Raw genomic sequence first — 17402 nt, forward strand, 5'->3', positions numbered from 1 at the left:
AAGTTTTTTACTTTTCAAGAGAAAATAACTCCACTTCTAGTACCAAACTTTTCAGAGCTTGCCTTTTTTTTTTCCCCTTCATTGAAATAATCATTCATACATGAGATCTATAACACAAAGCTTTAGTGTACACAGTTGTCACCCTAGAGCAGAACAGGCTGTTTTTAGGAGGAAGGGTCCATTTATTGTTATATCACATAATTCCTTTCTGTTAGGATTCTTGTGACGATTCGTTTAAGTGAAATAAAGACTATATTTTTTAAAAACACTCTTGAAATGAATAAGCCACAGTGTATAATATTATTATAATTAATGTATCAAATATGCTCTCTCTTACAGGGTTTCCTGAGGCTCGGGCTTTAGGACTGGAGGTGTTCCAAGCAGGCACTGCCCTAAAAGATGGCAAGGTGGTGACTAACGGGGGTAGGGTCCTTACTGTCACGGCCATCAGGGAAAATCTCATCTCAGCCGTTGAAGAAGCCAGGAAAGGACTTGCTGCTGTAAAGTTTGAGGGAGCTGTTTATAGGAAAGACATTGGCTTTCGAGCCATAGCTTTCCTCCAGCAGACCAGGTAAACTTGTGACCCAGGTGATCACAGCACAGCTTTAGAACTGGCAGAGATGGTGATGCAGAAAACTCCACTGAACCTGAACTAAGGCATTCTGTATTTTGAACTGTGAAACTGGTCCAGTTTTGATTTGTATTTAGTTTGAATGAAAAGTATTAGTTATATTCAAATGAAATGGAAAAAACTTCATGGTAGCTCATATTTGAAATGTGCTGTTAAAAGGTTTTTTTCACATTCTACATTTTAGGTGTATGCAGTAAGCTGTCAATTATTCATCAAGAAAAATAGGGGAAGGGATTTTTATTCCTTGAGTTATATATTTACATATTACTGTTCTATATATATCTAAGTTATCCTGATTCTGTCAAAAGAATTTGAGATGTAAATGTTGGTTATCTTAACTTTACAGCTTTGATTATACTATAAATTTTACCATTTCATTTGGTCACTGCATTTATATTACTGAAATGTATTTTATAACTTCACTTATTGTCATATACAGCTATTCCTTTGTAAAATATCAATGAACTATTAACTGCAGATGTGGGTGTCTTGATCTTATCACAGTATGTTCATTGAGTTCATGTATGAGAAATACTTGTTTTAAGACAAAATGAGAGTAACATGCTAAAATTATATTTTTTTAACTTTTAAAATGAGTAGATTCTGGGCCTTCCCTGGTGGTCCAGTGGTTGAGACTTCACCTTCCAGTGCAGGAGGGTGTACAGGGTTGATCCCTGATCAGGAAGCTAAGACCCCACATGCTTTGTGGCCAAAAAGCAAAAACATAAAACAGAAGCAGTATTGTAACAAATTCAATAATGACTTTAAAAATAGTCCACATTTTAAAAAAAGAAATTAGATCCTATTGAAATTTCTAATCAGTAGAACTTCATTTCCTATCCTAGTGTGACCCTAGACTGCCACCTTTTTTGTAGTTAGCCGCCAAAAGTCTCAAATCTGTTACCTGGCATCTTGTTTCTAATAAAACTGAAGGTATTTCTTCCTATATCCCTGAATCCCACTAGGTCAGTGTTGTTTTTGTAAGACTAGACCACCAAAGTCACAGTGCCATTTAACATGACTGGGCTTCCCTGGTGGCTCAGTGGGTAAAAAATCTGCCTACATTGCAGGAGACATAGAAGACACTTTCAGTCCATGGGTCAGGAAGATCCTCTGGAGAAGAAACTGGCAACCCACTCTAGTGTTTTTGCCTGGAGAATTCCATGGACAGAGGAGCCTGGTGGGCTACAGTCTATGGTGTTGCAATGAGTCAGACAGGACTGAGCAAATGAGCATTAAATGGAATGCTCCAGCTTGTTGGCACTGTTATAAAGATGGAAATGATACATTGAATATCATTACCTGGTTTCAGTGGGGTTTTGGTGTGGGGGGGGTTTGGGGGGTTTTTTGAGTTTTTAAAATCATTTCTTTTAGTCTTTATAAGAAAACTGATCCAGTTCTCTATTACTGCAGTAAGAGCTCAGTTTCATTATTAAGTGATTTCTTTCTAGAGTTCTTATCATCCTAATTTTCACTTTTTGGACTCAGTTTTGGTACTCTTTCCTTTGCATACCAAAATTGAACAGAGAAAGGTTGTAGCCAAATGTTGATATATTTACCTGCCTCTGACAGGTACTTCTGGAAGAAATAGTTAAGTTAGAGAAGTAGTTCCAAATAGTGATTATCAACTGGGGAGGTTGTTTAAACACATTTCAATTCCTAGGACCTGCCCTAGAGCAGCCAAATTAAAATCTCTGGATGGGGCCAAGCACATTAGGGGATCTGAAAAATGCCTAGTGAATATCTTTTGCTTTAAATAAAGGTTAAAATAATTTTTCCCTGGTGATGTCTTAGTTTATTTTTTGAACTTTTTAGGGGCCTGACTTACAAGGAATCTGGGGTAGACATTGCAGCTGGTAATATGCTGGTCCAGAAAATTAAACCTTTAGCGAAGGCCACCTCCAGACCAGGTAAGTCAGATCCTGTCCTTTGCTAGTTCATCAACCATGACAAACATTGTGTATTGATTTGGGGCTTTGTAGTTAACTGAAGGACATGTTCCAGACTAATGCCAAGCTGCTGTGAGTCTTGTCCTCTTTAAGCCAGACTCAGAGTCATCTGCTTTCTTACCTCTAATAGTAGGGAAAGCATTTCTTATCCATGATCTTAAACTCTAAAGGATGTGTCTGCCCCTTCAATATCTGCTTTCTTGATCAGTCCTTTGCTGTTGAAATGCAGCAAGAAATAAATTTTCTCTCCAACAGGCTGTGATGTTGATCTTGGAGGTTTTGCTGGTCTTTTTGATTTGAAAGCAGCTGGTTTCACTGATCCTCTTCTGGCCTGTGGAACAGATGGCGTTGGGACGAAACTGAAGGTAATCAGACACTTAAGTGAGTAAAGGCCTTTTGTGAAAGATATGAATTTACTATGTATCAAATATCTTTCTCCTCTTGACATATATGCACTAAAGAGAAGCATACCAAATATTGTTTTGCTACAATGGCTACATGCTTCTAGTAACGCAGTGTCTTTGAGAGTATATCTGGGACAAAAGAATAACTTTGGACCAAGTAGCTTATCAAAATTTAGTGTTCTTTTGTCTTTAGGTGTTCACAGCACTAGCCAAAAGTCATTATTTGTTAGCCTTCTCTGATAATTGACAAGATACAGTTTGGAACTTACTCTCTAATGTGGATGTTTATACCCTCCGGTAGATTGCCCAGCAGTGCGGTAAACATGACACCATTGGTCAGGATTTGGTTGCGATGTGTGTAAATGACATTCTGGCCCAAGGAGCAGAGCCCCTCTTTTTCCTTGATTACTTTTCCTGTGGAAAACTTGACCTCCATACGACTGAAGCTGTTATCGCTGGGATCGCCCAAGCTTGTAGAAAGGCTGGATGTGCTCTCCTCGGTATGCGCTTCCATTTTAATCACGCACCCTCGCTGTGTTTCAGCCCTGCATATAAGCCTGATTGGTGACCAGTATAGCCAGCAAGACAAACTGTGCCACGCAATGAGGCAAACAAAATATAGACAGTACCAGCTAAGGAAAACTTAAACCTCGGTGTCCCCAAACCCTCCCCTCGAGGGTCAGACTCACACTTCACCATCACCCAAGGCTTGTCTTCCCCCTCATCCTTGGCCTCTGTTTGACTCCCATGTCTCTCAGTAGCCTCCCGGACAGACAGAGTAGGGGCTTGTTTCCTCCTTACGGCCCTGCAGCAGAGGCAAGTCAGTTCCTGGCATTCTGACTCTTTAAGCCTTGATTCCCCACAGAAATGACACTAAGGATAAAATGTACCCAAGGTTTATAGAACTGTTTCTGGAGTACATACATGAGGGTTTTAACAAGATAAATTTGTAGGTTGACCAGAGAAACTAAAACTACCTTTTTTACATCCCCATTTCTGTGGACAGGCCTATCCCAAAAGCCAAAATTGCCTTTCAACCATCTGGGGAACTGTTCGTGATTTAAATCTGCCAGCCTAGACCCTGTCTTTATATGATATGGTGGTAATGTGAACTTAATGTATTTATTAGGCCAGGGCATTTAGAGTTAGGCAGGAGAAGGAAATGGCAACCCACTCCAGTATTCTTGCCTGGAGAATCCCAGGAACGAGGGAGCCTGGTGGGCTGCTGTCTATGGGGTTGCACAGAGTTGGACACGACTGAAGTGACTTACCAGCAGCAGCAGCAGCAGCCCTGATTAAATCACTCTTCTAAGCCTGTATCATTATTGGAACATGGGGTGATTGTAAAGATCAAATATAGGTGAAAGCATTTCTGAAACTAAACTGCTAGAGAAATGGCCTTACGTCCAACTGAGCATTCATTCTGTAAAAATAACGATGTTTGGAGGCTATATTCACCCTTTGTGGAAATTAGTGCTGTTTCTCCTGAAATCATGCTTGGTTGAGAGTTCTGTTAGATGGCCCTTAGAGAGCATTTTCCTGAATGTTTGCAGAATATAGCTTGTGTTTAATTGTCCATATGAAGAGTAGCTGGTGTCAGTCACTACTTCCTAGACAGGCGTATAAACATTCAATGATTTCTTTGTTCTTGTTTTCTCTTTCTGCCAGGAGGTGAAACCGCAGAGATGCCTGATATGTACCCTCCTGGAGAGTATGATCTAGCTGGTTTTGCCGTTGGCGCCATGGAGCGGGATCAGAAACTTCCTCACCTGGAAAGAATCACGGAAGGGGACGCTGTTATTGGAATCGCTTCATCTGGTCTTCACAGCAACGGATTCAGCCTTGTGAGGAAAATAGTAGCAAATTCTTCCCTCCAGTACTCTTCTCCAGCACCTGTTGGTTGTGGTGACCAGACCTTAGGTACACATACTCACGTTTAAACTCTCCTACTTGGAAATGTCTGAGCAGCCAGTCACTAGGGTTAGGCTGCTTTCATTACTTAAAGTTAGAATGGAACAAATTATTAATACTTAGGCTGTGGTTTGGCTGCTTAGATGTTATAGAACAGGTGTATCTGGCAGGGTCACAGTCCTTCTCTGTTTCAGAATTACTTTTTATGTATGCTTTGGTTTCATTTCCTAGACTTAAGTTTTTATCTTATCTTCCCAATATACAGGTGACTTACTCCTAACCCCAACCAGAATCTACAGCCACTCACTGTTACCTGTCCTGCGTTCAGGACGTGTTAAGGCTGTTGCGCATATTACTGGTGGAGGATTACTGGAAAACATCCCCAGAGTCCTCCCTCAGAAATTGGGGGTGAATTTAGGTAAGATCACTAAAAAGAAATTTTGCTCAGAAAACTATTAGGAGGAAAAACACATTATGGAAGGAAACTCTTTGGGTAGTTTAAATACACATAGGATTATACCCAGAAATTACTCATCATTTGGTCTTCTTGTGGAAAAAATAGGACTGACCCTTTACCATAACTTTTCACGTTATTGGCCATGTTTATAATGCATAGACCAAGTGAAGTCGCTCAGTCGTATCTAACTCTTTGCAACCGCATGGACTGTAGCCTACCACACTCCTCCATCCATGGGATTTTCTAGGCAAGAGTACTGGAATGAGTTGCCATTTTCTTCTCCAGGGGATCTTCCCCACCCAGGGATCGAACCCGGGTCTCCTGCATTGTAGGCAGATGCTTTACCATCTGAGCTACAAGGGAAGTCCTACATATAAGGCATACAGCCCTGTAATTATATCAGATGAAATTTTCTAAGCAGATTCTCTAGGGGGTTGGTAAGCTTAAGCTCTGTCAAGATAGAATCAGGAACTTGCCGGGAGGGAAAGGGAAATGGTAGTTATTAAATAGTCCATGTGTGGGATAGAGAGGACCCAAACCAAGGCATTGGGAAAAGAGAAGAATCATTGTGTGCTTAGCATGAAAAAAGAAGTCCCAGGTTTCTGGTTTAGTAGGTACATAGGTGGGAGCGTGCATAGGACAGGAGAAGAGTAGATTTGAATAGAGAATGAGAATACAGTGTTTTAAGTCTTTGACATGTTCATTGCAATATTTCTGTGAGAAGTTAAAACAATCTGAATCAGGGAGTAAACCATGTGAAAGTATCAACTCCAAGCAAGGTTTTCAACATGACACTGGTTAGCAGTGTCAAAAAGCAACTTGAGAGGGTAGATTCCACCCCCTAGATTATTGGCACAAGGGATGATAGCAGAGATACAGAGACAGTAAGTGAAGATTGCTGTTTCAGGAAACTTATTGGTTGGGAATTCCCTGGTGAGCCAGTGGTTATGAGTCAGCACTTCACTGTGGTGGCCTCATTTCAGTCCCTGGTCCAGGAACTAAGATCCTGCAAGCCATGCAGTGGGGCCAAAAAAAACCGAACAAAAACAGTTTTTAAACAGACCTAAGTCTAGCTTGTTGTTTTTGTTTTATTTTTTGGCCCCACTGTGCAGTTTGCAAGATCTTAATTCCTTAATAGGAAGTGAACCTGGCACGTCCTAACCAGTGGACTGACAGGGGGTTCCCTAAATTTTAAAATAAATGCAGAGGGGCAGAGTATTGCTCTTAAACTTTTCTATGTAGCTTAAGTTTTCTACAGTAGTAGCTGTATTTCCTCTAAGTCTGTATATAAGCCACTAGTTTTGTATCAAACTTAGGGTGCGTTTTGGTCATCGCTAAGACCCAACTGGACATTCTCAGAAGGGTACTATGTCAGCCTTTACTGGAATTCAGCCCCATTAGAGCATCTGTTTCATCAGGGAATTTCTAAGGATCTAGGTAGTTAATGCAGCACAAAACTAATTGAGCAAAAATTTGCTCAATTGTGAATATTGGCCAAGTGTGACACAAAAGTATTCTTAATGCCTTAGTACAGATGGATCCCCAGAAAGCTTCTGAAAGGCCAGTTAGTAGTTTCTCCTTATATGTAATAGCTATCCTGGTTTTAATTTCCATAGCTTTGTAAATGTGCATGCTTTTATACTTTGGGTCAACAGTAGGTTAAGGAACAACTCTTGCCTGTTTTCAGATGCCCAGACCTGGAGGGTCCCCAGGATCTTCTCATGGTTACAGCATGAAGGCCACCTCTCTGAAGAGGAGATGGCCAGAACATTTAACTGTGGGATTGGGGCTGCCCTCGTGGTATCAGAGGACCTGGTGAAGCAGACTCTGCAGGATATCGAGCAGCACCAGGAAGAAGCCTGGGTGATTGGCAGAGTGGTTGCGTGTCCCGAAGGTAATGTGTTCCTTCAGTGGCTCTTAGATCTATAACCTTCAGTATAACTGTGCCCTGCCTTAGGAGCTCTGCCCACCCATTGCTATGGCAACTATCTTTACACAGCTGTCACATGGAAACATCCCAGCCAGTAATACCACACCACGCATCTCTTCATTTCTGCCTCAGGGTCTGACCCCTGTGTGTAGCAGTCACACGCACAACCACACCCTGCAGGAAGCAGCCCTTGATCAGTAGGGTGAGAGGTAATGAGTCAGCACCCACTTGAGAAACAGAAGGCGGGAGCAGTTCTAGGCACAGTCTGTCTACATGGCTCCTCTGAGGGTCCCAGTGGGACCAAGCCCAAGTTGCCCACAGCGGTGACCAGCTGAGTAACACACTCAGTGTAAGAGTCTTCCCCATCATCATTCCCTGTCACTTCCCAAAGTAATCTCTCACGCGAGGACTTAAGTCAGGTTCTGCTTTGTGACACAGCTCAATTCGAGGAGCAGTGAGCAAGCACCCTGACAAGCACTGTATTACCCGGAACTCTGTTAGAAGCACTAGAACTTGGCAGAACGGCAGAAAACCCACTCAGATTCTCTAACAGATGTCAAGAGTCGTTAATTTTGCCTTTCATTCCTTTACTGTGTAGGTTTCATTTTCAGGCAGGCTCTCCAAATACCTGTAAGATGTCTTGAGCCCACATCCTTCAACTCACATTGCACTGGGAGAGGCCCTCTCTTTCTCACCATCCTATATCAAACCTTTGAATGGTCTTGCTTGGTCACATGCCTACCCTCGAAGCTGAGAGGTCATAACACTAGTGTGGCTGGAAGATCTACAGGAAATGGGAGAGAACACTGGCAGGCACTAACATATCCACTTTACCTACAGTGCTGTAGCTTTTAGTTGAAGTGGGCAGTGTCCGCCTTCAGGAAATTTCTGTGAGTGACTAATGATAAGTAAAACAAACTTACTATTTGTTTTAATCCTGCATATCTTATTTTCAGAATAAAATAATAGTGTTCTAAAGTGTTTTTAAAACACTTCTCTTTCCATATTACTGTTAATTCACAGTTGTTCTTGACTTACTTATTGGGTATGTTTGCACCAAAGGTTCTCCTCGTGTGAAAGTCGAGCATCTGATTGAAACCATGCAAATAAATGGATCAGTACTGGAGAATGGAACCCTGAGAAATCATATCTCTGTTCAACCGAAAAAGGCAAGAGTAGCTGTCTTAATATCTGGGACAGGTGAGACGTGGCTCCCTCTTTACTACAGAGCTGTAGACATGTGCTTCCTTTTCTCCCATTCTTCCCCCTAAAAAAACCTCCAACTGTAAGAACAGTGTTAGAGTGGGGCTGGGTATTATTAAGGAATGTTAGCTATTCTGCATTCTCAGTCCTTCCACTTTTCTCAGGCATCTTAGACAGCTTCTAAAGGAAAATTAGAGGATGTTGGGAACATGGTTGAAGAGAGAGAAGCTTTTCTAGACAGAATGCAAATTGCAACTTTTCAATTGTAGCTTTATAGATGAAAGTCTTAAGACAGTTGAGGCTTTTTTTAATTGTCAACAGTAATTTAGTACAAAATTTTCATTTGCCTCTTGTGGGCAGAGGGGTAAAGTAATAAGAGCCTTGTTCTCTCTCATATGGATGGATACAGCACGATTTTTGGCTTATGGGGTTGAACCCAGGCCTTTGGCAGTAAGTGGACAGAGTCCTGACCGCTGGATCACCCAGCAGTTCCCGCCGCTGTTTTAAGTGACTTTGCTATGAACATTCTTATAAATATACAATAGGTTCATAAGTACATATCAGATTCTTTCTTTACATTCTCAGAAATATAAATGCTTTTCAAGTCTATTTTAAGGTTTCGGTAAACTTTAGACCCAAGTTGACGGTAAAGCAAAGAAATGATTGTAAGAGGTCAGTCGTAGTGGTTTCTTCTTGAAAGTGTTCGGGTTTTTTCTTGTTTAATTAAGCAGCTTGTTCCTCCTCCTTCTGTTTTAACATGTGTTAAACTGTTTCTACTGCTATGCTAATTCATATTTTGTGCTTATGTTTTCATGAGATACTAATCTATTATTCCAAGAGGAAGGAAATGTAAAAGCCTCACATATTTTGCCAATCTTTTCCAAGACATTTTTATTCAAAAATCTAAACCTTTTAAAGAAGTATGCCTTCACCTCTGTTTTTCTGCCTTTTTTCAGGATCAAACCTCCAAGCTCTCATAGACAGCACTAGGGAGCCAAGTAGCTTGGCACACATTGTCGTTGTGATCTCCAACAAAGCTGCAGTGGCTGGCTTAGATAAAGCAGAAAAAGCAGGGATTCCCACCAGAGTAAGTTACTTTGAAAAGCATCTTAACAAATTATTCAAGCTCATAATCTGCCCCTAAGTGTTCTTAAGACATCTGGATTTGGGGTGGCTACTAGGCTTACCTTTCCATTCCACTTCATTCCTTCATTCTTGATATCACATTTGTCTTCAGATGGTCAGTGTGGTCTATTTATAGGTTGGATTTTAAATAATTTTTGGTTAATTTGTTGGAGACAGATGGTACTTACCTGTTTCTCTTCTAGGTAATTAACCATAAGTTATATAAAAATCGTGCAGCATTTGACAATGCAGTTGACGAAGTCCTTGAAGAGTTCTCCACAGACATAGTCTGTCTTGCAGGATTCATGAGAATTTTGTCTGGCCCCTTTGTCAGAAAATGGAATGGTAAGCAAAAAACTGTTTGATACCACATTGAGAAATCAACTGAAAATGACTCTAGGGTGGTTAATTTACCAAACCATTCCAGTCATGAGAGAGCTACTATGACATTTTATTTTGACACACATAATAATTGAATTTCCTTTGCCTTTAGCCCAGAATATGACCCAGTGATGACTTATTATCCTTCATCAGTTTTCTTTGGTGTGCTATAATTATGTTTTCTAATATAGCTTAGGTTGCTTTCACATTAATACAAATACAATATTTCATCTTCTGGATAAATACTGGGAGGAGACTTTTTTCCATGTTTAGAAGTGTGAACCATTGCCAGAAAATGGCAAAGAAGGCATTATTATCAGATTGCACAGGATCCGCTGTTAATGTCAAGAGCCCTATAAGCCAGAGTAGACCCCTTCGCCTCCAGCTTTGAATCACTGCCGGCACCTGTTCAGAGTCCCTCATTGTGTCTTCATTTGTGCAAGGCAGAAACCTGCTGCTCCCAGGGCTTCCTTGGATGAGAACGTGTATTTCACTTTTCCTCATTTCTGTCTTTGACAATGAAAACACCCAACCTAGAGAAAGCTTGCTCCTGTTGACTCCTGATTCTAGACAGGAAAGTGTACATTCCCGATTCTGACCACATTTTAATTAATTTCCAGGGAAAATGCTCAATATCCACCCATCCTTGCTCCCTTCGTTTAAGGGTTCAAATGCCCATGAACAAGTCCTGGACGCTGGGGTCACAATCACCGGGTGCACCGTGCACTTTGTAGCTGTGAGTATGGCTGGTGATTAGTATTTAAATGTCAGTTGCAGTTGCCAGAGGTAACATTCAAAACTTCTGCTTTCTTTTCCAGGAAGATGTAGATGCTGGTCAAATTATCTTACAGGAAGCCGTTCCAGTGAAGAGGGGTGACACTGTTGAAACTCTATCTGAGAGAGTAAAATTAGCAGAACATAAAATATTTCCCTCAGCCCTCCAGCTGGTGGCCAGTGGAGCTGTATGTCTTGGAGAAAATGGCAGAATCTGTTGGGTCACAGAGGACTGAAGCATCATCACCCGGGAATGGAGACAGTTTTGAGAGCATTGTAGGTGCTGCAGGGCAACTTTTTATCCTGGACTCTGCCTAAAAGATATGTGAGACATCTGTGTGTTACCTCCAGTGGCCTTTCAGGGTTTACCTGTTCGGGGCCTTCTTGTTCATAATCAAACTAGGCCTTCAGAATTCCTTTTACTCTCAGCCAAGTATGATACCAAAACTTAGTCTTTTCTTTTTCAAAGAGCTAACAAGTCTAATAAGTTAGTATCTCGTCCCCATATTGTATATCTGTACTAATTTGAGACTTCTCGAGTTATTCTGATCATAAGTTGGTATCATAAAATTTCTGGGTAGCTCCCATTGAGGGATAGTGTTCTCTGTGCTTTGAAGTATCATTACACATTCCTGTAATAATTGACAGTTTCTATAATACCCAGATTTCAGCTTCACAGTTTGGGAGGATGGAAGGCAATCTACTCAGACTAGTAAAGCGTTTAAAGGGACCACATGGTTTCCCTCCCTGGCCAGTTCTTTCCAGTCTGGATATGCAGTTCTGGAACTGGGAGGTCTAGGTTCACACACCGGGCATATGCACATGACCCTACAAACAGGACCACATTTCTGTTACAGCTGAGCAAACAGTGAATGGCCACCAGGCCCACAGGCAACTAGCCAGCCAGCCTTAAACTTCTGAGCCACTTTCAAAGGGGCTTAAAAGTTCTGCCTGCCCAGCAATGGGCACCTTACTGGAAGGTACCTGGAAGCCCTATACAAGTTCTCCCTTGGAGTTTAAACTCAAAACCTCCAGGACAGGACCCTTACAGTAGTTACACATAGAAGATAGTAAGCTCTCGCCTTAGAATGGGAAAGAGTAGAGGGTGAAGAGAAACAAAGTCCGATGAAAAGACAGAGACCTTGCAGAGAGACCCTCTTCACTGCCTCTGGTCCAAGCCGGCTTCCCCAGGCAGCTGGGCAACACTACCCTACCTCTCATTGACTAGTCAGCAACTGCCATCAAATGCTGTTCCAGGTACATCAGTTCATACAGGTACCTTTGCTGCAGAAACAGTTGATTCATTTTTGTCTAGGGAGTTCACTCAACATAATTATGTGCCTATTATGTACATAATTAAGTGCCAACACTATCCTATGAAGTTTTTAGAAAGTTGGAAGATAGAAAGCAAAATGTTATTTAGTTGATAAAATCACATCCTATAATAAAAGTAGAAGCTGATACCAAGATGTAAATTAGAAAAACCAATCCATTTGTGACCTAATAAATATAATTTAGACACTAATCCCCACAAAAAGGAACCTGGACTCCATGGAAGGCAGCTGATCCAATATCTTCAGATAGGAAGAATCAAAATGTGTCAGAAATACCTGGTTGACAGAACCAAAAAAAAAAGCAGGCAGGACTCTTGCATACTGAAAGGACAAAAGAGTCACATAGGGTGTTCTGCTGTCTAGTTTGTGATAAACAGTATTTGGACATGTTGAGTGTATGTGCAGCCATTGGTTTAAAATGATACTTGAGAAAAGGTCATTTAACATAAGAAAGAGGAAATGCATAGAAGGGTGACAACAGATGTTAAATTCTTTTGTTAATGAAATACGGATGTTTGTCTTTAATGTCTCTGTTTCTGTTTGTGTAAGCAGGATTAAACAAGCCCCTACATTGTGTTCAGGTATAAAGATATGAGATAGGGGAAAAGGGGTTTGACTTTAATCAGTTGTGCAGGTTACACACAACAGTCAGAGCATTCAAGTGTCGGTTTCAAAGTGATGCGTAAGCCAGATATTCTAGAGAGGAATGTTACAATAATTTTTTTAAGAGGTTTTAGCCTCTAAATGTACCTTCTTAAATGTTTTACCATTTTTTAACTGCTATACAAACTTTTAAAAATAACTCAAGTACAAGGAATCCCCTGGCAGTCCAGTGGTTAGGACTCATCACTTTTCACTGCCAAGGTCCCAGGTTCAGTCTTGGTTGGGGAACTGAGATCCCCTGAGTTGTGCTAAGTACAGTTAAGTAATGTGCCAAGTTAAGTAACTCCAGTACAATATGGAATTTAGTAATTGGTGTAGGTAGTCCCTCTTAACTTTTTTTCACCAGAGTTTTCTTGGCTTTTTGCTCCCATGCTGAGCAGTCAGAACCACAGCCAAAGTCGAGCCCAGGGGAAGACGGGCAAGGACGTGGGTGCCATGGCCAAGTCAGGCTCCGCCGGCCTCACTTCAGTGAGCAGTCTGTCGCCGCTTCCACGACTGACATGCACCCTGACTTCCTCAGTCTCTGGGTCACTTGCCCAAGTAGGATCATCTGACTGGTCAAGTCTGGGTCACTCACCCTACTCTAACGGCCTGGGGTAAAGAGACTAGGACACTGCCTTTGGGTTGCCTCACATGATGGTGGATGCCACATGGGCCTCCCATGCTCAGAGGCCCCCATTTGACAAAGGCCCAGCTCCAAAGGTCAGGTGACATGCAGCTGCAAGAGGTTTGGGAAGACTAATAATATTACAGTTATTTTTTGAAGTTCACATTATGCTGACAGTTCCTCTCTTTTATCTGAACTGGTAAAAAGCCTGAAGTGCTTTTTACCAATTACCTAATAACGCAATTTTTACCTCCTCCATCCCTACGCTCTTTTAGACAGTCTTCTTAGCCATTCTTTCTCAAGCCATGTAAACCTTACATTAACCACAAGGCTGTAACCAGAAATAATCTAAATGTCCATTAGATAATGAAGTCAAGTAAATGTAAACTATCCCTGCAATGAAATATTACTCTGTCATAAAAAGGAAATAAGTACTGGTTGCAACATGGATCAACCTTGTAACATTATACTAAGTGAAAGAAGCCAGTCACGTGACTGCACATTTAAGATTCCATTTATGTGGAATGTCTGGAACAAGCAAATCCTTATAGACAGGAGATTAACAGTCTCCCAGAGCTATGGGAATAGAGGTCTTTGGAGGCACTGACCTTATAATGCCAAAAATTCTGCCTCTGCACCTGTGCCAAATCAAATCTCAGTTTGGGTAAAATAGAAAAGGAGAACCTTCCTGCTTTGCCAGGTAAAGATGGGCACAGAAGGCTCCTGGCTTGAAAAAGTATGTGTCCTAACCTGGAAGGATTTGTTGAGTTTTATAAAAACACTTCAAGGGTGGGGTTGCTGACAAGGTTGGGGTACGTGTGGGGCCACAGGTTGTGGGTCTCCTGACCTTGATGAGTTCTCTGGTCCCTCTAATCTTGCCTCAGCTGGTTTCTTGGCTGCTCCTCACTTTGATTAGCAACTGTTCATATCCACTCTTTGGAACTCAGGGAAGGTCATGGAGGCTGGAGTCTTGCCTACAAAAAAAGGGAGATAAAAGGCTTCCATGCCCAGGAGCCCACAGGATGCCTCTGGTTTCAAAACATACTAATCCACCTGAACAGCAAGCCTAGTCCTAAAATTCTGTTAACCTGGTAGGTTCCTGGCTAAGCTTCTTAAAAGTGCTAACTCCTGAGCCCCACCTGTACTGTGAGCACTGCAGTAAAGCATTGCATGGATGATACTACAGATGTGCTCAGTCACTCAGTCATGTCTGACTGCAAGCCCATGGGCTGTATCCTGCCAGGCTCCTCTGCCCATGGAATTTCTCAGGCAAGAATACCAGAATCGGTTGCCATTTCCTACTCCAGGGGATATTCCCAAGCCAGGGAACAAACCAGCATCATTTGCACCTCCTGCTTTGGCAAGGCGGATTCTTTACCACTAGCACCACCTGGGAAGCCTAATATTACAAATACATTTATTTTTTAAAAGGTTCATGAGATACCTGTGGACACTGAAGTCAAACTGCATTTTAAATCTTTCTGCACCACAAACCTCCAAAAATTAATATGAAGTTTTCTGGAGCATTATCACTCAATTCCTTGACTGCTTCTGTTATAAACAAAACCAAAACAAGGTCTTATCATTAAAAATCATTTTTAATATTCAGCTGAGGGACTTCGCTGGCAGTCCAGTGGTTAAGACTCGGTGCTCCCAACGTAGGTGGCACAAGTTTGATCCACAAAAGGGGAACTAAAATCCATATGGAGAAAAAGATCAGCTGACAAATCTACTAGATTGTGTTGAAAGCCAAGTATTGGAAACCCTCCAATTTTGTCAAGAATTTATTTCCTATTCTCCACCTCCACAGCAAATCAGCCTTTTCAACCATGCCTTTTGGTGCCCTGAGGGTGTTCACAGCACCCTGTAAGATTTAAGGTGTCAGGTGTGCCTTTTGCAAAATAAGGGAAAAATAAAAGTTCAAAGGGCTTCCCTGGTGGCTCAGCAGTAAAGAATCCACCTGCCAATGCAGGAGACACAGGTTCAATCCCTGGGTCAAGAACATCCTCTGGTGGCAGGGGAGAAAGGGAAAGATACCCAACTGCATGCAGACTTAGGTGAAATCTCAAAAACAACAGAATGATCTTGGTTTGTTTCCAAGACCATTTAACACTATAATCCAAGTCTATCCCCAACCACTGATGCCAAAGAAGCTCAAGTTGAATGCTTCTGTGATGACCTTCTAGAACTAACACCAAAAAAAAGATGTCTTTTTCATTATAGGGAATTGGAACACAAAAGTAGGAGGTCAAGAGAGACCTGGAGTAACAGGCAAGTTTGGCCTTGGAGTACAGAATGAAGCAGGGCAAAGGGTAACAGAGTTTTGCCAAGAGAATGCACTGCAAACACCCTCTTTCAGCGACACAAGAGAAGACTACATGCAGACATCACCAGTCAATACCAAAATCAGATTGGTGATATTCTTTGCAGCTGAAGATGGAGCAGCTCTATACAGTTGGCAAAAACAAGACCACGAGTTGACTGTGGCTCAGATCATCAGCTCCTTAATGCAAAATTCAAACTTAAATTGAAGAAAGTAGTGGCCATTCAGGTATGACCTACATCAAATCCCTTATGATTATACAGTGGAGGTGATGAGCAGATTCAAGGTATTAGATGTGGTAGACAGAGTGCCTGAAGAACTAAGGACAGAGGTCCATAACACTGTACAGAAGGCAGTGACCAAAACCATCCCAAAGAAAAAGAAATCCAAGAAGGAAACATGGTTCTCTGAGGAGGCCTTACAAACAGCTGAGAAAAGAGAAGCAAAAGGCAAAGGAGAAATGGAAAGACATGTCCAACTGAATACATGGTTCCAGATAATAGCAATGAGAGAGAAGCATCTTTTAATGTTTTAGTGGTTATTTGTACATCTTTGGTGAAATGGGCTTCCATGGTGGCTCAGATGGTAAAGAATCTCCCTGCAACGCAGGAGACTTGGGTTCAAGCCCTGGATAGGGAAAATCTCCTGGAGAAGGGAATGGCTACCCACTCCTGTATTCTTGCCTGGAGAATTCCAGACAGGGGAGCCTGGAGGGCTACAGTCCATGGGGTCACAAAGAGTTGGACATGACTGAGTGACTAACACTTTCACTTGGTTGAAATGTGGTATTCAAATCTTTGCTCATTTTTAAACTGTTAATTTTTTTTTATTAATGAATTATAACAGCTCTATATATTCTGGATATCAGACTCTTAACAGATATGTTGTCTGAAAATTCTCATATTATGTGGCATGCATTTGCAGTTTCTTAATGGTGTTCTTTGAAGCACAGATATTCTTAATTTTGATGAAGCCCAATTTTCTGTTTTTTACTACTTGTGCTTTTGGTATCATATCTAAGAAACCATTGCCAAACGCAAGGTTACAAGCTTTACATCTGTTTCCTTCTAAGACTTTTATATGTTTGTGTGCTAAGTTGCTTCACTCATGTCCGACTCTCTGCAACCCTATGGACTGCAGCCCTCCAGGCTCCTCCATCCATGAGATTCTCCAGGCAAGGATACTGGAGTGGGTTGCCATGTCCTCCAGAGCACCTTCCTGACCTGGGGATCAAACGCGTGTCACTTACGTCTCCTGCATTGACGGGCAGGTTCTTTACCACTAGCGCCACCTGGGAAGCCCTTTGATCCATCTTGAGTTCATTTTTTAATATGTGAAGCAAGGGTTCAACTTTACTCATTTGCAAGTGGATATACAGTTGTCCCGGCACCACATACTAAAAAGCCTATTTTTCCCATTTGTCTTGGCACACTTGTCAAAAATCAATTGACCAAAAATGCATGAGTTCATTTCTTGACTTTCAGTTGCATTTCATTGATATCCTACATTGATATCCTAACTTCATTGTCTATCCTATGCCAGTACCACAAAGTCTTGATTACAGTAGCTTTGTAGTGAGTTTTGAAATAAGGAAGTGTGACTCCTCACTTTCGTTGTTCTTGTTCAAGACTGTTTTTCTATATTGTGTTCCATTTAATATATATATATATATATATATATATATATATATATATATATATGGCTGCATCA

The 17402-nt window shown here is 41.5% G+C and overlaps 1 protein-coding gene and 1 non-coding gene across 2 annotated transcripts in view; one reads left to right on the forward strand and one right to left on the reverse strand.

Moving 5' to 3' along the window:
* The window catches only part of GART (phosphoribosylglycinamide formyltransferase, phosphoribosylglycinamide synthetase, phosphoribosylaminoimidazole synthetase), a 28113-nt gene extending 15555 nt beyond the window's left edge, over positions 1-12558 (forward strand). The window contains exons 11-22 of the mRNA XM_068971435.1: positions 340-571; positions 2447-2541; positions 2836-2945; positions 3286-3484; positions 4653-4904; positions 5161-5313; positions 7040-7246; positions 8345-8482; positions 9442-9572; positions 9814-9955; positions 10612-10727; positions 10810-12558. Coding sequence (XP_068827536.1) covers positions 340-571; positions 2447-2541; positions 2836-2945; positions 3286-3484; positions 4653-4904; positions 5161-5313; positions 7040-7246; positions 8345-8482; positions 9442-9572; positions 9814-9955; positions 10612-10727; positions 10810-11001 — 1967 coding nt within the window. The 3' untranslated portion in view covers positions 11002-12558. The remainder of the gene's footprint in view (positions 1-339; positions 572-2446; positions 2542-2835; positions 2946-3285; positions 3485-4652; positions 4905-5160; positions 5314-7039; positions 7247-8344; positions 8483-9441; positions 9573-9813; positions 9956-10611; positions 10728-10809) is intronic.
* TRNAC-ACA (transfer RNA cysteine (anticodon ACA)) lies at positions 5644-5715 on the reverse strand. The gene has a single exon. It is a non-coding gene; the product is annotated as a tRNA-Cys (tRNA).
* Positions 12559-17402: the final 4844 nt, after the last annotated feature.

The sequence above is a fragment of the Capricornis sumatraensis genome, chromosome 1 (genome assembly GCF_032405125.1).
Source record: "Capricornis sumatraensis isolate serow.1 chromosome 1, serow.2, whole genome shotgun sequence".
Lineage (NCBI taxonomy): Eukaryota > Metazoa > Chordata > Mammalia > Artiodactyla > Bovidae > Capricornis > Capricornis sumatraensis.